We start from the raw sequence: 20,033 nt of genomic DNA, 5'->3' as shown, positions 1-20,033 counted from the left end.
AACGAAGGGAAAGCATCGAGAGGTCCATGTGCTTTATCAGCAGACATCTTCCACAAACTTCCTTAAGAACTTTTGGGTGATTCCTGTATTCATTTATTGATTGGCTTACTTCACATGTGAATGTGTGTGGGTACACATGCTATGGTAGATGTGTGGAAGTCAGAGGATAAGAGTCAGTTCTTACCATGTAAGCTCCAGATATGGCTTCTACTCAATGAACAATCCAGCCTTTTGTGGGTTTTTTAGAAGAAAATAACAAAATATATAGATTCACACAGGGAAAAAAAAGAAAATATCAGTTACTTCATTTTCATCACAAAAATCATCATGAAGAACTTTGAACTCTAAGGACAGGAACTCATTTTGAAATTTCTACTTGAAATTATATTTTTAAAATGTATAGGAACATTATATGAAATAGTGGCTAAATCTAACCATTTAGCCATAAGAATGCTTGACATATATCAACTGTAAGACAAGGAAGACTTTTAAAATTTAACTGAAAAGTTAATATTCATAGTGGGGCTGGAGAGTTGGCTCAGTTGTTGTTCTTACAGAAGATTGGAGTGGCCTCCACAGGCAGTGCACACATGTGGTGTACAAACATTTATTCAGGCAAAACACTCAAGAACATAAAATAAAAACAAATAAATCTTTCCTTAAAAAGAAAGTTAGCCGGGCGGTGGTGGCGCACGCCTTTAATCCCAGCACTTGGGAGGCAGAGGCAGGCGGATCTCTGTGAGTTCGAGACCAGCCTGGTCTACAAGAGCTAGTTCCAGGACAGGCTCCAAAACCACAGAGAAACCCTATCTCGAAAAACCAAAAAAAAATAAAAATAAAAAGAAAGTTAATAATCATAATTCTGAAGTGGCATGAAAATTTATACACAGAGAAGTGAATATCAAAATCTTTCAGACACTGACAGTTGGGTCCTGGGTCTTTAAAACTACTTCACTATATATACCTGGGTCTATAGAGGACACTCAATTGTCAGTTATCTGTCAGTAATAAATCTTAGTGGTACTTCATGCAGACCTATATTTAAATTTTAGAAGACAGAATCATTCTATAGTTTTGTAGTATTCTGCCAAAAATTCAATAAAAATCTGCCTAAGAAATCAAGAATTCTTCCCACTATTTATTTTCTATAATCCAATACTGAGTAAATAAAAAGTCCTGAATCTTTTTTCAATTGAAATCTCTAAGATAATCACAAAACAATGTGCCCAGATCTACCTTCAAATTGATGTGATGATTTAAATTAAGACAAATTTTTGGAGCTCAAAGCAAAGAAGATCCAGGGAAGGAAGCTAATCCTGGATTCTTTTGTGTCAGTGTCTTGAGAGTTAACTGAACAAAGATGGATGATTACCCAATACATCTCAGAAGCAGGAAGACAGATAAAGTGATAATAGGTGGAATGGTAAAGAGTCTCAATCAAGAAACCCTGCACATTCTATTATTTGGTACAATAATAGCCCAACTTTTTCCTCCCCTGCACTAGTCTGTCATAGTTGCCATGACAAAGTGGGTTGGAGAGATGGATCAGTAGTTAAGAGTGTCTGCTGCTCTTTCAGGGAACCAGAGCTCTGGTCCTAGCACCCACACCAGGCAGCTCACAATCTATAACTCCAGTTCCAGGATCTGATGATGTCTTCTGATCTCTGAAAGCATACACACTCATGTGTACACACAGGAACACACACACACACAAACAAATAAGATAAATCTTCAAAGTGTCATAGAGTAGGTTGCTTAAGGAGTAGAAATTTATTTTCTAATAGTTCCAGAGGCTAAAAGTCTAAGATGAAGGAGCTGGGAAGTTTGTTTCTCCCAAGACTTTTCTCCTTGGCTCCTAGACAGCTAGCTGCTTCCACACTGTGCCATTCCGTGGCCTTTTCTCTCTGGGTATGCATCCCTCGCATCTTTTCTTATAAGAACACCAGCTGTGCTACATCAGTTCACCTTCACAGCCTCATCACTATCTCTTTTATGACATTAACTCCAAAAGCAATCATGTTCTAAAATACTAAGAGTACTGAAGAACAAAGTCCGTAAGACATGTCCCTCCTACTTAGACAGATTCTGTGCTGAGGACTCAATTACATTAGTGCCGTACCCTTGCCCTGTGTCATACTATCAGGCTGTAAGACACTACAAGTTACAAAATGGCTCCATCACATCTTACCAACCCACAAGGAAAACTGAATTTCTTTGATAACCATTTTTATCAGTGCCACCCAGTTTTCATTGTCATCTACTTCTAAGAAAATTTTATTCAACTCTGTTTCATTATGCACTTCTTACTCCAGTAAACAAAAAAGACATTTGGCTTAATACTTCTGTGACTGGCAGGTTGCTATCCATGGGAGATCTGCCCTTTCTGAAGAGAAATGGAGGAGGAGTGGATACGGGGACCAGGGGAAGGGCTGGGAGGAGAGGAGGGCAGGGAAACTCAGATCGGGATATAATAAATAAAATAATTAGGTGACTGCCTTTTGCCTTCCTTTTCAGATTCATTTCCTATCATTCTCATCTTTCCTACCATCCCAAAAACATGAGCTACGTCATCTTTCTTTCCCTCAAATATGCTCCATGGTCTTCTCATCTCATATCTAAACATATATCAATTTGGCCAGGAAAGCTTCTTCCCTTGTAGCAGCCTCATTTGTATGATTTAAGTGTCAACTGAAAGGAGACTTTCTTGGGGTCAGGATGGGTTCAATGGTAGACTCTTTGATTGCCCTAGGTTTAGCCCTATACCTTAAGAACACCAACAACAACGATAACTCACTCTGTATTCTGTTAATTCTTCTATATTCTCTTTTGATGTCTGTGGTGTGCATGTGTGCATGCAGGTGTGCACACCATGGTATACCTGTAGAAGTCATAGGACCACTTGAAGGAGTCTATTCTCTCACTCCACTATGTGATCAACAAGGATCAAGTTCAGATCATTAGGCATCAGGCAGGCACCTTCACCCCTAACCCATCTATCTCTCACCCTCTCTAGCCTTCTTTTCCTTTAGTTTAACTTTATCCTCAACAGTACTTAGCAAATATAAAACTATACTGTTTAGCTTTGGGTATACCTGCACTTTTGTCTTGTAACACTCACTTCCAATGGAACACAAGCCCCATAATGAGAAACTCAGTGGAGTACTTGGTGAGCATTCTCTGGTTATAATGTTCCCTAGTTCAGCCCATTACTAACCACTATTCTAAGTCAAAGGCCAAGAAAAAGGTCAATCGAGCTGTAAGCCACATGAGTTTATTACTTACAGACTTCTCTTAAAAGTGGTAAAGGATATTGTGCTTCAAGTCTAGTGATCCTCACACAGAACTCTGGTCCAGGAAAAGAAAACTGGTGCATTCCCATTTCAAATGGAAGTCAGTCTTCACTGCAGGGAATTGTTAGTCATGCTTTCAGAGCCATTTAGATTCTCTTACTAGCATCAATCTAATCCAGTGTGTCCCGTGATAAACTCCACAGGAATTTACAAAGTCTCTCATTTCCATAGCGTCCATGTTTGTTTAACTAAACTTTATACTACAACTGAAGTCAAAGCAAAGTCAAGAACTGGAACACATAAACACCAGGATTCCTACTACTCTAGTTCTTACTTTACCAAGGTTGCCACGATACAACTGTTAAGAGATACTGAAAGATATGAAAGCATTCAAAAAACTATCAACAATACTCACGCATCATTTGAGCAAGTCATAAATTCTCCTTTTATTTTGGGATGCCATGAGCCAGTATGAAGCATTGCTGTGTGACCCTTAAAGAAGAAAGAGGGGGTGTTTAACAGGTAAAACAAACTGACATCACACATTTAAAAGTAAAGCCTTTGAACACTTTTACACAAGTAAAAAGCATACTATTTTACTTATAAACTAGCATTATTTTATCTCAATCTCATCTCATAACATACTTTATTTCACTTTTATACCCCTCTCTGAGCACTCTGGGAGCTAGCTGTGCTTACCTGTACCAGGCACCTACTAAGGGGGTTAGCAGAATAAGCGGTACATTCTCTTTAGGAAAAGATTAATGGAAAACTCAAGGCAGACAGGTCTTCTTTAAAGTCATGATCTTTTCTTTAATAGAAAATCATTAGTAAAACAGAGAGTATTTATTAACAAGCAAAACAAGAGATCAAAGAAGAAAATCCTTACTTCCTAAAACTATGTTAACACTGATTCTACAACCTAGCCCTAAAAATAAATATAAGAGGGAAATATTTAAAATGAGCAGAGAAATTTTCTCTACCTAACATAGAGAATAAAAAAATAATAGAACCAAAGCAACATGATAACGGTGTAAAAATTAGTATACAACGAAAGACACCAGAGTACACAAAACATGCCATACCACACCATTTCAGGGAACACAGTTAGGGAGACGCTCATACATAGAAAGCCAGAATCAAGTGAGGCAGAAAAGAGGCCAACGGTTTTTCAGTAGAGTAATGACAGTGTCTCTAACAAAGTCTAAAATAAAACTATACCTTTTTTTTAAAAAAAAGAAAGAGAGAGATGGAGAAAGAAAGGGAAGGAAGGAGGGAAAGGAGGAGAGAAGAAGGAAGGAAGCAAGAAAAAATACCTACAAGAAAAAATACCTCTCTAGAAAGAATGAACTGGAAATTGGTACCTGGAGATCATTTCCTATCCAAATTGTCCACAATACTCAAGTAGTATTTGAGGCTATCCTAACAATTCTATAAAACAAACATGGACAACCAAGGTGGAGACTCTTGGACTACAGTAAAGAGACATGAATTGAAGCAATACCTATGGGGACCAGTCAAAAAGATGGGGATGGCCTTTCCTTTATCTCAATCTGCGACAATGTTTCTAACTCTCTATTTGTCATATCTACTGGTACTTATGTCCAATAGGAAAATCTTGATTTATAGTCTCTAATTAATTTTCAATCCATTTCTCAACTACAAACTTAGGAGTCATCCTTAAATACTCCCATAGCCTAATCCCCTAATCTTCCAGATTCAATCAAATTCCATCTACCAACCAGTCTCTTGCTAAGTCTATCCAAAATTCATTTCAAGTCTCTACATTTTTCTCTTGCACCACTATGACTCCTATATAAGCCAACATTATCTCATGTTTCTTCATTAGTTAATCTTTATGTTAATATTAATAGTCTCTTTACTTTAACTCATATCTCATGTGTTCCACACACCATGGTAAGTCCTTTAAAAATACAGGTTTATGATAGCTAATGAAGTCATGAGTGCCACCAGAATGCATTACATATATAAGGAATTGGCAAAGGGGGTTGGAGAGATGGCTCAGAGGTTAAGAGCTCTTGCAGAGTGATGTGGGAGTGTCATCTATCTGTTGTTTTCATTGGTTAATTAATAAAGAAACTACTTGACCTTTGATAGGCCAGCCCTTAGGTGGTTGGAGTAGACAGAACAGAATTCTGGGAGAAAGAAAGCCGAGTCAGGCAGATGCCATGCCTCTCCTCTCTGAGGCGGAAGCAGGTTAAGAATCTCCCTGGTACCCAAAAAGAGGAACATGGGATGTACTCACTCATAATCTGTTTCTAGCCATAAATAAAAGACATTAAGCATATAATGTGTGATCCTATAGAAGTTAAATAAGAAAGTGAACCCAAAGAAAATCATATAGTCATCCGCATAGAGAGGGGGAAGTAGACAAGATTGCAGGGCAAAAACTGGGAACTTGCGGGTGAGGTGGCATGGGGCAAAGGGGAAATGGGATGAGAAATATGAGAAGGGGAGGATGGGAGGAGCTCGGGGGATTGGGATGGTTGGGATATAGGAAGGATGGATACGGGAGCAGCGAAGTATATATCCTATCTAAGGGAGCCATCTTAGGGTTGGCAAGAGACTTGACTCTAGAGGGGTTCGCAGGTGTCCAGGAATATGTCCCCAGCTGGTACCTTGGGCAACTAAGGAGAGGGAACCTGAAATGACCCTATCCTATACTGATGAATATCTTGCATATCACCTTAGAACCTTCATCTGGCGATGGATCGAGGTAGAGACAGAGTCTCAATTTGGAGCAACGGTCTGAGCTCTTAAGGTCCAAATGAGGAGCAGAAGGAGGGAGAACATGAGCAAAAAATCAGGACCACGAGGGATGCACCCACCCACTGTGACAGTGGAACTGATTTATTGGGAGCCCACCAAGGCCAGCTGGTCTGGGACTGAATAAGCATGGGTTGATTCCGGACTCTCTGAGCATGGCGGTCAATGAAGACTGATGAGAAGCCAAGGACAATGGCACTAGGTTTCGATCCTAATACATGAACTGGCTTTGTGGGAGCTTAGCCTGTTTGGACGCTCACCTTTCTGGACGTAGATAGAAGGACCTTGGTCTTCCCGCAGGGCAGGGAATTTGGACTGCTCTTCAGTATCGAGAGGGAGGGGGAATGGAGTGGGGGGAGGAGAAGAGGAGTGGGGATAGGGGGAGGGAAGCGGGGGGAGGGGGCAATATTTGGGAGGAGGGGAGGGTAATGGGAAACGGGGAGCAGGTGGAAATTTTAATTAAAAAAGAATAAAAAAAAAATAAATAAATAAATAAAAAAAGAATCTCCCTGGTAAGCCACCAGCTCGTGGTGCTACACAGATTATTAGAAATGGGTTAATCAAGATGTGAGAATTAGCCAATAAGAGGCTAGAACTAATGGGCCGAGCAATATTTAAAAGAATACAGTTTCCATGTGATTATTTCGGGTGTAAAGCTAGCCGTGTGGGAGCTGGGCGGCAGGAAGCGCCCCCCCCCCACTCCTCACAACAGCAGAGGACCCAGTTTCAATTCCAAGCACCCACACGGCAGCTCACAACTGTCTATAACTCCAGTTCCAGAAAATAAAAAATGCACATAATTTTTTAAACTTTTTTTAAAAAAAGAAATTGTCAAAGAATAAATTAAAGAAAATGATACAGTTCTAATGCCACTCCTCTGTATCTAGCCCTTTACTGGCTTCCAACATCTTTAAATAAGTCTAAACAAATTGCATTTCCTGCTTAGTTTCTTTGCAACTCCACTGTGTTCCTTCCTGCCCAACAGGCACCAGCAGGCTCTCTACTACACAGAGCTCCTTCTACAGCATGTTTTCCCACCTGCTGGAAGCCTCTCTTATTTTCACTTTCTTATGATAACTTTTTCATTCTCCAGCCTCAGTTTACGGGCTACTTGATCCACTAAGTACACCCTAGCCCTTTAAGTAAACACAGCTTAACCCACTATTCTTTTCCACAGCACCTATTTCCCTAATAATAGCAATCATAATGTGAGATCCTTTATTCATTTATTTGGCTTTTGAAAAAAAGTGAAGTTTTCATACATGAGTATTCACAGATGGGACAACTAAAATTTAATATCATTGGAAACAAATGAACCTTGCTGTGTTTCCAATAAGGAAAACTTAAGAAAGACTGACATCTGGGGATTCTACATGGGTCCCAACTAACCTTCTGAATGTGGGTGACAGTTATGTGGCTTGATCTGTTGGGGGGAAGGGCTGGCAGTAAGACCAGGGCCTATCCTAGGTACATGAACTGATTTTTTTGGAGCGCATTCCCTATGGTAGGATACTTTGCTCAACCTTGATACAGGGAAGAGGGGCTTGGTCCTGCCTCATTTTGGTATACCAGACTCTGTTGACTCCCCAAGGGAGGCCTTATCCCCTCTGAGGAGTGGATGAGGAGTGGGAATGGGGGAGGCGTGGGAAGCAGGAGAAGGGGATAACTGGGGCTAGATTGTAAAACTAAAAAAAAAAAAAAAAGTCAAATTAAAAAAAGAGAAAAAAGGCTAAAAGGAAGGTAGAGAGATGTATACCCCTGCAATGGACTGAATGGTTGTCTCCCAAAATATTTCCTTATCCCAGGTCCTGGTATCTATGAAGGGAATCTTGTTTAGAAAAACAGTATTTTCCGGCATAAATAAGAATCTCAATGGACATATCTACAATGCAATCCCTAAGGCTCAGGGAAAACCACGGCACCAGGACAACTGTTTCTGCATAGCAAATATGACAGGAAAGCTGCACCTTAAGAAATCTCAAAAACACGGTTGCCTAAACATGACCTGCATAAAGGCAACACCAGCAGGTATGACAATATGAGTCAGAGGAAATTTCACAAGGTCCCACTCCTAGATAAGATAAGGCAATCAGTGACTGATGAGAAAGAACCAGTTTCTCTAGGGACAAGCTCCCTGGTGGGGTAAGACAAACACATCCACATGCAAGCAACCCTAAATAGACTCAAGTGAGGGCCGAGTACATGTGTGCATGTGGGTGCGCATGGGCGTATGTGTGCACGCATACACGTGTGTGTGTTTGCATCTGTCTGTCTATGTCTATATGTGAAAAAATAATAAAGAGAAAGAAGTCATGAGACAGAGAGTAGGGGACAGTGGAGGAAGTAAAAGGAGGAGAAGGCAAGATGGAAACTGTTAAATATGCCACTCATGTATAAAATTCTCAAAAAATAAAAAATAGAATTCAATATTCATAATTTTGGTTTTAATTTAAGAATTTAATTTAGTTAAAGAATCTCTAAATAAGCTAACAATGTGGGTCCTACACTCAGTGGTGAATGGTCTTCTAAAAGACAACAGGGGACACAAAAGAAGCCTATGTGGGGGTGAAGGTTGACACTAGAAGTAATTCAGCCACAAGAATAGAAATCACCAGAGCAAAATGAAACACAAGCCATCCCTTCGAGCAGTGAAGACCCCTTGGGAGTCCACTGACCCTTCCACAGGGGGTCCCATATCAGATGTCCTGCATATCAGAAATTTACATGACAGTCACCACACCATGAGGAACTGTATTAAGGGGTCACAGTATGAGGGAGGTTGAGAACCACTGCCTTAGAGCCACTGTAGGGAGTATGGTCCTACCTTTACTTATGATTTCTGGCCTCAAAAATTGTGAAGGAGTTAATCATGTTTAAAACCAACCACCATATTTGTGGTAATTAATTATAGTAGCCTGTAGAAACTAGAAAATACTCTCAATTTAAGACCAAAATTATAAGTATTGAATTCTAATTAACACATTTGTTTTCTCTTTACAGTGGTATGCATTAACAATTCTAAACTGCTTTCAATGTAATGAAGAATTAATCCAGTAAAGAATTATGCTGAGGTTGATGCGAATCAGGTTTTTCACTGTTGGAGGAAATAGCTTCAAAAATGGAAAGGAAAGGCTCACAATGAACTTGGTGGTGTTTAAACTAATCTGTAGATGTGAACAGAGCTGTTTGTGCTGAGTATCTGGAAACCACGCACTGTAAGAAATTTAGCAAAGAGGTCCTGTATTCTAACAACAAATTTCCAGAGCTTCCTAGAGAAATGGCTGATAACAGCACTGCCAAAGGTATAGAGGAACCTGAAACATCTCACTTTGCCAAAAAGAGAGCACTGCAAAAATGACAGGGCAGGCAAAGCATTAAAACACAGGCTGGAAGGGCTTCCGCCTCTGGGAAATTTACAACATCAAAACAAATAATGACAGGAAGGGGACTGCAAACCACTGCTAATTATTTCAAATCCCACGCATTATGGTACACACTGCTAATGTCAGCACTCAGAATAAAGCAAAGAGAATTACCAGTTCAATGCTACACGGAAGGGGGGGGTTCTTACTCATCTCCTTATAATATGATGTTAATTGATAAATATAAAATGATTTTTCAATCACCACAGAAATAATTTTTTTCAGACAAGAATCATTAATAAATTTTAGAACTAGCAGAGGAAAACTTGAAACTGATGTTGATATTTACAGGAACACAAACTCTGCAGATTACCCAACAACTACAAAGAAGAAAAAGGTTGTTATAGAAAAGACTGATACATACTGCATTAAACAAGTGACCAAAGTTCACACCATTAATAAGTACAGACAGACATTATGTACTTCTGTGACGAGACAAGGACACAGTCTTATTTTGGTTACACTCTTAACACAGACCCTGACACAAGGCTGGCACTCAAATCAGTGCCCTGCTCAGCCCTCATCAGAGAAGCATCTTCTTGCAGTAGATGGTGATTATCAGAGACCCACAGCTGCACAAGTGGAGAGAGAGATTTTGAAGCATTCGGCCCTTACATGAGATATAAACCTCTCCACTCAAGACTCAGGGATTGACGTGGAAGAGAAGGCAGGAAGACTGTGAGAGCCAGAGGTGGTGAACTCCAAAGAAACACTGTCTTTCAGACACAACAGGGCTGGTAAGAATACAAAATCACAGAGACAACAAGACCTGCACTAACTAAATCTAGACAAAATCCAAGCACCGAGAATGGGAGAAAGGTACAAAGACCCACCCCTAACCAAGAAGCTTTTTGCAATTAATACTTTCTGGGAAGGGAGTTTTCTATACTGGAGTGGCACTAGGTACATCAACACTCCAGGGTAGACCCCAGGCCCAGGAGGAGCTGGCTAACACAAAACAAACTTGGTTTGGTTTTTTCATGTGCTTCTTGTATTGTTTGTTATTTGTTTTCTGAAAGGGAGAGAGCACAAAAAGTTGGGTGGGTATGGAAGTGGGAAGAATCTGGGAGTAACTGGGGGAGGAGAAAGATTAGGATCTATCACATATAGCACTGGGACACTGTTTCTGCACATAGCATCAGCCAGAGCTTACTAGCCCTTTCAGCATTTGTTTCTGCCAACTCCTTATTGCAGCCTAGGCGCCCTTTCACTAGGTAACATGGTGAGGCTCTGCATATTCTTAAAACGTTTTTTAACTCATGCTATTAAAAGTCCTGCTAACATTTCCAAGATTTGCATATCACTGCGTTTCCATTTCATCCCTGGTGGCTAGGAGGAATTCAGAAAATACATGTAAGGAAGCAATTGAAAGCAGAAATTACTGATTAATGAATGATAAAAAATCAAATGTTTATTTAGTTATTTAATAATTATTTGGTTTTTATTGCTTTAGAATTTCATACATGCATTGATGAGTTTTGATCAAATTCATCCCCATTCCCTCAATTCCTCAGCAATATTCTTAATATATGCAAAATTAATACAGGAAGGGTACTGAAACCTTAGTTCCTCAGTTGATGAAAAAACTACAGTGTACTAAAAGGTTCTTAGCTCCTTTTCCAGTCGGGTAGAATACACACACACATGCTACCCAATTCTTTATCTGATTTTAACAAAAATCACTAAAGAGATCATAAGGAGTGGTTGTCTGAATAACAGATAAAAGAAAAAAGCAGAATGAGTACGGAATGCAAAACTTATAATAAAGTGGTCAGTCTCTGGGGTGACGTTTACCTTCTGCATTCAATTCTAGGCTCTGGGGTCACCACAACTGACAAGAGTAAGCCAGCATGGAAAGGCATGGCCTTCCTGGCTTGAACAAGGCTGCTGTGTCTAGGTTGGAGGCTAGGGGTGAGGTGGAAGAGATAACCATCTGTATGGCAAATGTCTAGTAATCTGAACCAAAACTTCTTCTCTTTCTTTTCCTTATCCAAACATTTTTATTCTTCCGAAAAGACACCTAATTTGCATCTACAATTATTTTTAAGACATACAGCAAGTCAGCAGAAAAGACATGCAAGGTATTGGTTAAACGCTGCTGGGCGAGTTAACCAATGTAGTAGGCAGGACCTCCAGGAAGGCCCAGAAGCACCTGAGGCATTGCTGGTACATGAGCTTGAAGCTGGAATCAATTGGGTTATCAACGATGAATTGTTTCTGTGGATCCTAGCTCCAAAGTAGCTCAATTTTATTTTTGCAGTTTTTAACTTGATTATTTTTTATAGTCAATTATCTCAGATTGCCTTCATCTATACACAGTATATAATCAAATATGACACAGTCTTCTCTATGCTATGCTAATGCTATAATTTCTTAGGCAGCCGACAGTTCTTGGTTCTGGGGCTCAGCCTAGATTCCAATTGGAAATAGCCCTGCTATCAGTGGCCCAATTATCTGAAACATTCTTACCAGTTACCAGTTTTCCTTGGAGGCAGTAGTAGTGCTGATAACTGAACCTAAGACAATACCTCCCTCACCCCTCTGCATGCTCGTTAGGCACTCTACCATTGAGCTCTATCTTCTCTCTCTCTCTCTCTCTCTCTCTCTCTCTCTCTCTCTCTCTCTCTCTGCGTGTGTGTATCATTTTATATGAAAGATTTAAGCATCTGTGAAATTTGATTATCCAGTTGGAAAGCAGAAGTAGGTCCAATGCCCCATAAATAAAAAGGGAGTATACTGTGAGAGTGTAAATGAACAGAATATAACCTTTAGCCATCATTTGCCAAAGGGAAAAAACTATACAAAGACACATAACAAAATTCAGCAGGTGGGAGCTGGAGAGATGGCTCAGTGATTAAGAGCGCCCATCACTCTTTCATTTGGATTTGGGCCCAAACATCTATATGGGGGTTCACAAGTATCCATAACTCCAGTTCCAGGGAATGTGAGGCCCTAGACACATATGTAATACATATAAATACTTGTAGGCAAAACACTCATACACATAAAATAAAATATATAAATCTAAAAAGGAAACTTAGAACCAGCAAGTTAAGAATAGAAATTGAAAAATATTCAAAGAATTCCAAAGAAATTTAAAAGAGAAAAAGGCATTTGAGTAATGGCTCAGTTGGGGAAGTGGGTAGCTTGCAAGCACAGGAACCTGGGCCTGGGCCTCAGAACACAGAAAACACAGGCATGAAGAGAGGTCTCAAAAGTCCCCAGATGAACACAGGCTTCACCATTGCTCTTAGTTTCCCAACAGAACTAGATGGTAAGAGATTGTCACTGAAGAGACCACACACTTTGATGTAGGATACAGCAATGCAGGAAAGACTGAGCTGGAAGTTCCCTCCCTGCTGGCTAGGATGCTCAGTGCCAGAAAGGGCTGTGGAGAAAACTCTAGTCTGACCCTAACCCTGAGCTCTGAGAAAACTTGTCTCAAAAAGTAAGATGGAGAAGCAACTGAAGAAGATATTCATGTTGTCAAACTTCTGGACTCCACACATGCTTGCAGGGGAATGTGTGTGCTCCTATTCTACACACACACACAAGAATGACAAAGAGATTTTCAATATCATTGGTCATTAAAAACTTGTTTTTGAAATAGAAATGAAATCCATTAAACATCTACTATGATGGCTAACATCAGAAGATCAGCATTTCTAACTGCCAGAGGCTACAAAACAAAAAAACAGGTTCATCCAAAGTCTACACACAAATGTTCACATAACTGTGTTGTTCATATAACTGTTGTCAGAACAGTCAACGATGCGCTCGTAGGGTAAGGAGAGAAGTCAGGGTCAAGGAGAACTCAGAGGCCTTTTTGCTTCATCAGCTATTGAATGGTGATACCACTGCCGAGGTAATAAAAACAACCACAGAAACACAAATTTATGAGGAAAAGGTACAGTTTCCTTTTTCCTGTTATGCTGGGGGCTGTCATACATCCACTGAGTCTGTCAGTCAGAGAGTAAGAGAAGACACAGTAAGAACTGTGCATCTCTAAGACGTCGGGGTCAACAGGGTCTTTAAAACTGTCTGACCAGATGAGAGCAGTCAGAAAGCAAGTAGAAATACTAGACAGGGCTCAGCAATAAGCCTGGGATACTGCAAAATTTAGAGGTTAAAATGGAAAAGAATGAAGAGGAACACTCGATGAAGCAGGATGAAATCCAAATCGGTATACTGCTAGTCAACAAAAGATGGTTTTTGGAGGCAAAAACATACTAATCAGAGTTACAGTTCTTACAGTACTGGGTAAGATAAAACAGGTGGCAGGAATACATAAGTGATTTAAGCACAACTAAGGGAATGAAAAATAATAAGAGATAAGTTCATTCAAATATATAGGCTCATTAGGTATCTAATTAATCTTTATAAAATGAAAATAATCTGCCAATTATTTAAGGAGATAAAAGAATTTTTCAATGACTTACAGTTAGTTGGTATCTGATCTAATTTGGTCCCATTAAATATCTAACTTTGGGCCAGGAACAACTTTCGAATTACGATAAAAGAAAAACCCTAACAACTCCAGATGGACTCAGCCTTTAAGAACTGAGATACTGGGGCTGGAGAGATGGCTCAGCGGTTAAGAGCATTGCCTGCTCTTCAAAAGGTCCTGAGTTCAATTCCCAGCAACCACATGGTGGCTCACAACCATCTGTAATGAGGTCTGGTGCCCTCTTCTGGCCTGCAGGCATACATATTGACAGAATATTGTCGTACATAATAAATAAATAAATATTAAAAAAAAAAAAAAAAAGAACTGAGATACTGAACTGCCTTGACTGTCCCAGTCTGGCACACTCTCTACATCCCGTTCTTCTGCTGTTCAGACAAGTCCACTGGGTTCATGCATGTCCAGCCTATCGCCCCCATCCCACGTGGACCCCATGAGAGCTACGAATGTGGCTCAACATAAAACCATATACCTATTTAAAACACTATGAGGTAGGTTTTGCAATCTATTTTTGTAGCTCAATTTGCAGATCTGAGAGTGAACTCTGAACACAACTTTGCATCAAAAGATTGAACTGGTCTGACCCAACCAAAGAGCTGCCTGATGTCACAATCTGAGGCACAGCTGGTTCCCTGCGCAGTGAGCTCCACCCCCATACTCCCAAACTCAGAGATTCTATAGACAGCTCCTACTTAACCATCTAAACACTTAAACTGCCTTTTCTTATTCAAACAGCAACCCAACAGCTTACCCAATCCATTCAGATATTCAAAGCATACCCCTCAAAAAATTGATAATTTACTGATAATTGTTGATTAGAGTTGAAATATCATCTTAGAATAATAAAAAATAAACCAAGAAAAAATGGCATCCAGAAGATGTTAAAACAAGAAGGAAGGAACACCTTAGCTGTTGAGTAGTCAGGACAAGAACACAAATAAATACGCTACATTGAGAAAGCTCCAAAGACTGAATGTTATTTCTTGTTTGTAAAGACAGAAACATGACAAAGGCAAGGGGAATGTTAAGTGCTCCTGTGTTCAAACAGAGACCAAAATTAGTCATAACAAAATGAAGTTCAACTAAGGATTCTTAACTGGATCTAAACAGATTCAGTACCACAGCAAACATTAGGGGAAGAATTCTCAAGTGACACCTAAGAATCACTAATGACTAAAACACCTTTTCATCAAATAAATTAGCTTTTGTCTTTCCCTCTTCATCTAAGCAATGGGTCTTGGGGGAGGCAAGAATATTCCTTTACTGGGCTTTAACAAGTTGCACAGAAGAATTAAGAAACTTCTTGTCTTATTATGTTCTGCTTTGCATAGAGAACGCTTACATAGCCATGACCAATGCTGCATTTTGTATCACCTACACTTACATCTACACACACACACAACTGATCTATACTAATCTAGCCACTCTTGTGGCTGCTCCAAAGATAACAACCATAAAGCAACACCCTGCAGAAGTACTATTTACTGTCAGAAAATAATACGGATCCACAAAATAAAAGTGTCCCTGTCACTAGCATGGTGAGCTAATAGCTCACTCCTGGAAGAGACAAAATGCAGCAAGGAAGATGTACTGGAGGTACCCTGAACCTTTCTCGGAATATATGAATAGTCAGAATCTATATAAAATGTAAGCAACAACTCTAATTTTACACAGTATGGTTTACAGAATCTGAAGCCCCATGCCTCCCACCCACAGATACACTACAACACTACACTATTGATCCCCACTGACATCAGCTCTCACTACCCTAAAGTTCTCAGTCTTAGTAATCACCACAGATGAAATCTGTTGAGTGTGTTCAGAGCTTTAATTTGGGAGTTGGAATACTTTCTCTCTAAAGAATCAGACAATAAGTATTCTAAGCTTTAAGCCCACCTTCTCTGAACAACGTCTCAGTTTTACCACTGGAATCCAAAAGGAACTACAAGTAATAAACTAATAGACAAGGGTGTCTTCCAATAAAACTTAGAGTTACAAAGACAGGATGGAGGCTAGATTTGGCACACAGGTCATCCCTTACAAACTCAACCCTTGTAATCAATCACACTCAGTCAGTTCTTTCCATGAATCAAATACTCTAAAGTCCATGACCTGCAAACATCTGAGAGACATAAACACCCATCTGAATGCATCACAGAGTACACATTCACTCTTCCTTGGCTTACACCACTCCAGTAACCTAAGATACTCCAGCAACACTAACGATGGCTTATTCTGTAGTAGCAACAAATGGCACCTCTTCTGAAACCATAAACTCTTAATATTAATTGATTTGACAAATAAGTGATAAGTTCTATATAGTCAACTTATCTACATAATAATCTTTCAATTTTTTAACTTTTCTATTTTCTACATCCTAAACATCAATGTAATCTTGAGTGTTCTCTTTTGTTGTGCCTACAATAAAGAACTTCATTCTAGAACAATTTCCCCTACCCCTGAGTCAGAATATTTTATTCAAAACCCAGAAACATAAATAAAACTCAAGAATATTATATAAGGAAAACAAACAGAAATAATGGGGAAGGGATGTATGTGAAGGTCAGAAGTCAGTATCAAGTGTCATTCTTAATTGCTTTCCAGCTTATTTCTTAAGACAGGGTCTCACTGAACCTGAAAGTCACTGATTCAGCTAGCATTGCTAGTCAGTGAGCTCCAGGAATTGGTCTGGTCTGCCTCCCAAGCACTGAGATCAGAAGTGTGGCTATGGCTGGCTTTAATATGAGTGCTTAGGATCTGAACTAGTACTTTACCCAAGCCCTGCAATTCCAGGTCCTTACGGTCCTACTGAAAGCCCACCCTGATAAATTCCAACACAAATAGAGAAAACTGCTCTGCCAGAAGTAGATGGTGGCACTTGCCATTTCCAATCTGAGGCTAATGCTATGTGTAAGTTTATTTTCAGATGAACCTATTTCTAACCTCCCCATTACTAATATAAAAATATTCTCTCCTCACCTTTAGTGCTAATCTTTTCTTTTAGGCTTAATCACAATCAGCCCAGATCCAAAATAAATCATACAGAACTATATTATTTGCAATATTGTTTGACCTATTAGCTCACGCTTCTTATTGGCTAGCTCCTATATCTTAAATTAATCCATTTTTATTGACCTACGTATCGTCACATGGTTGTGGCCTACTGGTAAGGTTTCACCCAGCGTCTGTCTCCTGCAGTGGCTACTGTGGCTTCTTTCTCCCAGCATTCAGTTTAGTTTTCCCTTAGCTCTATTCTGCCCTGCCACAGGTCAAAGCAGTTTCTTTATTAATTAACCAATAAAAGCAACACATATACAAAAGGAGTTCCTACAGCACTTACCACTTCTTTAAAGACCTTCCTCACTACTCAATATGTTTAGGGTTTTGTTGTGTTTTTGTTGTTGTTGTTGTTTTGTCGCAGAATTGTATTCGTTTTCAATTGCTCTTGTAACATATGCCACAAATTTAGGGGCTTATTAGACCCCTCATTTATTTTTGTATTTCACAATGTGGCTGGACTCTCTTCAGTGTTTCACAGATTGAAATAAGGATTCCAAGAGATTACATTCCTTTCTTGGAGCTATGAAGAAGAATCTGCTTCCAAGCACATTCAAGTGTTGGCAGAATAGAAGTCCTTGTGGTTAAAGGAGTCAGATTGTCCCTCCTTTGCTACTCTTAGCTACTAGAATACATGTCCGTTCCTTGCTGTGTACCCCCAAGGCCAGGAAAGAAAAATCTTTCTCATATTAAAAGCCATTCTAACAAATGTTTACAAAACAATCTTATCCATACTTTCTGTTGAAAAAGTCGTGAATCAATATCTTGAAACTTCCAGATGTTACCTGATGTCACTGCAACTATCATCAAAGAGTTCACTGTACGGCTGAGTACTCAAAACTTCTGGTCTTCTAGGGGTCCATAGCCACACCTTTGCTGTTTTTCTCCCCCCCCCCCACACACACTTTTGGAAGTGATTTCTTAGAATCCTTTCCACCTAGATGTACTAAATATTAAATTACCCAATCTAGTCTTTTAGCAAGGTTTTCCTTAATTTATCTTTCTCTTGAGATTTCATGTAAGCAACAGAAAGAAAAAAGCACCAACCACTTCCATTTTGCAAAGAAACATCTTCAGTCATGGACCAACATTTCACATCAAATCCACCCCACACATGGAATCTTTTTGCCAGGAATCTCAATGTACACCTGTCTGTCTATCTGTCTATTTTGAAAAGTAGTCTTGCTATGTAGCTCAGGCAAGCCAAACTCACAATCCTGCCATCTCAGCCTTTAAAATAGCTGGACTTATAAGAATGCAACACCACACCAGGCTTCAGAAATCAATTTTAAGTGTTCTTCTGGGTAGGCTAAATCCAAAAACCATAGTCTTTCTTTTCTAGAGTCCTGTGCCATATAACCTAATCTGAATAATCATCCTTTTACACTCAAGAGTTCCTATCTACAATCAAGAAAAATGAAGATTCCTGGGAGACACTGAGAACTCTCCCTACAACAAAAGCTATAGATGCAGCAATTGCAAAATTACATTCTATGTATAACAGCCTGAACAGATGCATATATACTTATGATGTTGGGAGACAAACTTCTTGCTGCTGGAAAAATAAATTATAAATTATTGAACTAAGAAAGACTGTGAAATTTGATTACAATCATATCCATCCACATGAATTTATAGTTTTTAAATATATTTTATTTTGTTTGGCTCCCTCCTTGGTCTGTCTTCTGAATATAAAAGAAATGACAATCCAGTGACAATGAATACATCTAGTACCCAGATCTTGATTTCTGAAAGGGATTCCTTATCAAAAGCAGCGTTAGGGAGAACACTGGAGAAATGGCTCAACAGTTACAAGCACTTCTGGGGTTCTAGCCCAGCAACCACATGACAGCTCACAAACTGAAGTCTGCAACTGATCTGATGCCCTTTTTTTGGCCCCTGTGGGCACAAGGCACACACATGGTGCACAGACAAACATACAAGCAATAAAACTTAATTTAAAAAATTGATAAATAAAAGTAGTCATGGATACTGGGCTGGTGGTGCACACCTTAACCCCAGTACTTGGTGGGGAAAGACAGGTGGATCTCTGAGTTTGAGACCAGCCTGGTCTATATAATGAGCTTCCAAAACAGCCAGGGCTACATAGTGAGATGCTATCTCTCTAAAAATAAACAAACAAACAAACAGCAGCCTTAGGATGGGTCCCCAAAGAAATAGAGAATATCAGAATAGGAAAAGTACAAAACGAGACCGGAACACTCTGTTGTACCAGAGACTAAGAAAGTAGCTCCTAGTCCCCAGAACGACACAGATACATCAAAAGGTAAGAATCTAACAATAAGGAATTTTTATTATATTAGATAAAAAGCTTCGGCGCACAAATGAAAAGAACTATAACATACATCAAATGACTGTGTGTAATTTTTAAGAGTTTTGACGGGTGAGGGTGGTACAAACCTTTGATCCCAGCACTCCAGAGGAAGAGGCGAGCAAATCTCTGAGTTCAAAGCCAGCATGGCCTACACAGAGAAATGCTATCTTAAAAACACAGGCCGGGTGGTGGTGGTGCACGCCTTTAATCCCAGCACTCGGGAGGCAGAGGCAGGTGGGTCTCTGGGAGTTCGAGGCCAGCTTGGTCTACAAGAGCTAGTTCCAGGACAGGCACCAAAGCTACAAAGAAACCCTGTCTCGAAAAGCCAAAAAAAAAAAAAAAAAAAAAAACAACCCACAATTTAAAAAACAAAAGAAAATAAAACACAGAGTTTTATGTATAACTAAAGCCATAGTTGGGGATAGTGCCTCCGCTTGAGGCAGAATGCTTGCCTAGCACATGCAAGGTCCAGATTCGATCTCCAGCATCACAAAAAGGAAAAAAAAAACATTAATTTAATCTGCTTAAGGAAGTAAAAATATAGCTAGAATTTACAGTTAATTTAATGGCTATTAAAATTTTATATCTTATGGAAAAAAACTTACTACCAAAAAGACATGACTAATGTATTTGTTCTCCAAGCAGTAAGGGTAATTATTTGAAATGGCTGGGTATCA

The 20,033-nt window shown here is 39.5% G+C and overlaps 1 protein-coding gene across 3 annotated transcripts in view; it reads right to left on the bottom strand.

Annotated features, from left to right (window-relative positions):
• Wdr70 (WD repeat domain 70) overlaps positions 1–20,033 on the bottom strand; it is a 212,075-nt gene that overhangs the window by 124,886 nt on the left and 67,156 nt on the right. For all 3 annotated transcript variants that reach the window (XM_057790125.1, XM_057790126.1, XM_057790127.1), the window contains one exon: positions 3,706–3,782. In XM_057790125.1, the coding sequence (XP_057646108.1) occupies positions 3,706–3,782 (77 nt within the window). The remainder of the gene's footprint in view (positions 1–3,705; positions 3,783–20,033) is intronic.

Source organism: Chionomys nivalis, chromosome 15, assembly GCF_950005125.1.
Source record: "Chionomys nivalis chromosome 15, mChiNiv1.1, whole genome shotgun sequence".
NCBI lineage: Eukaryota > Metazoa > Chordata > Mammalia > Rodentia > Cricetidae > Chionomys > Chionomys nivalis.
Note: the sequence above shows the minus strand (reverse complement) of the source record. Positions and strands in the feature narration are given on the sequence as shown.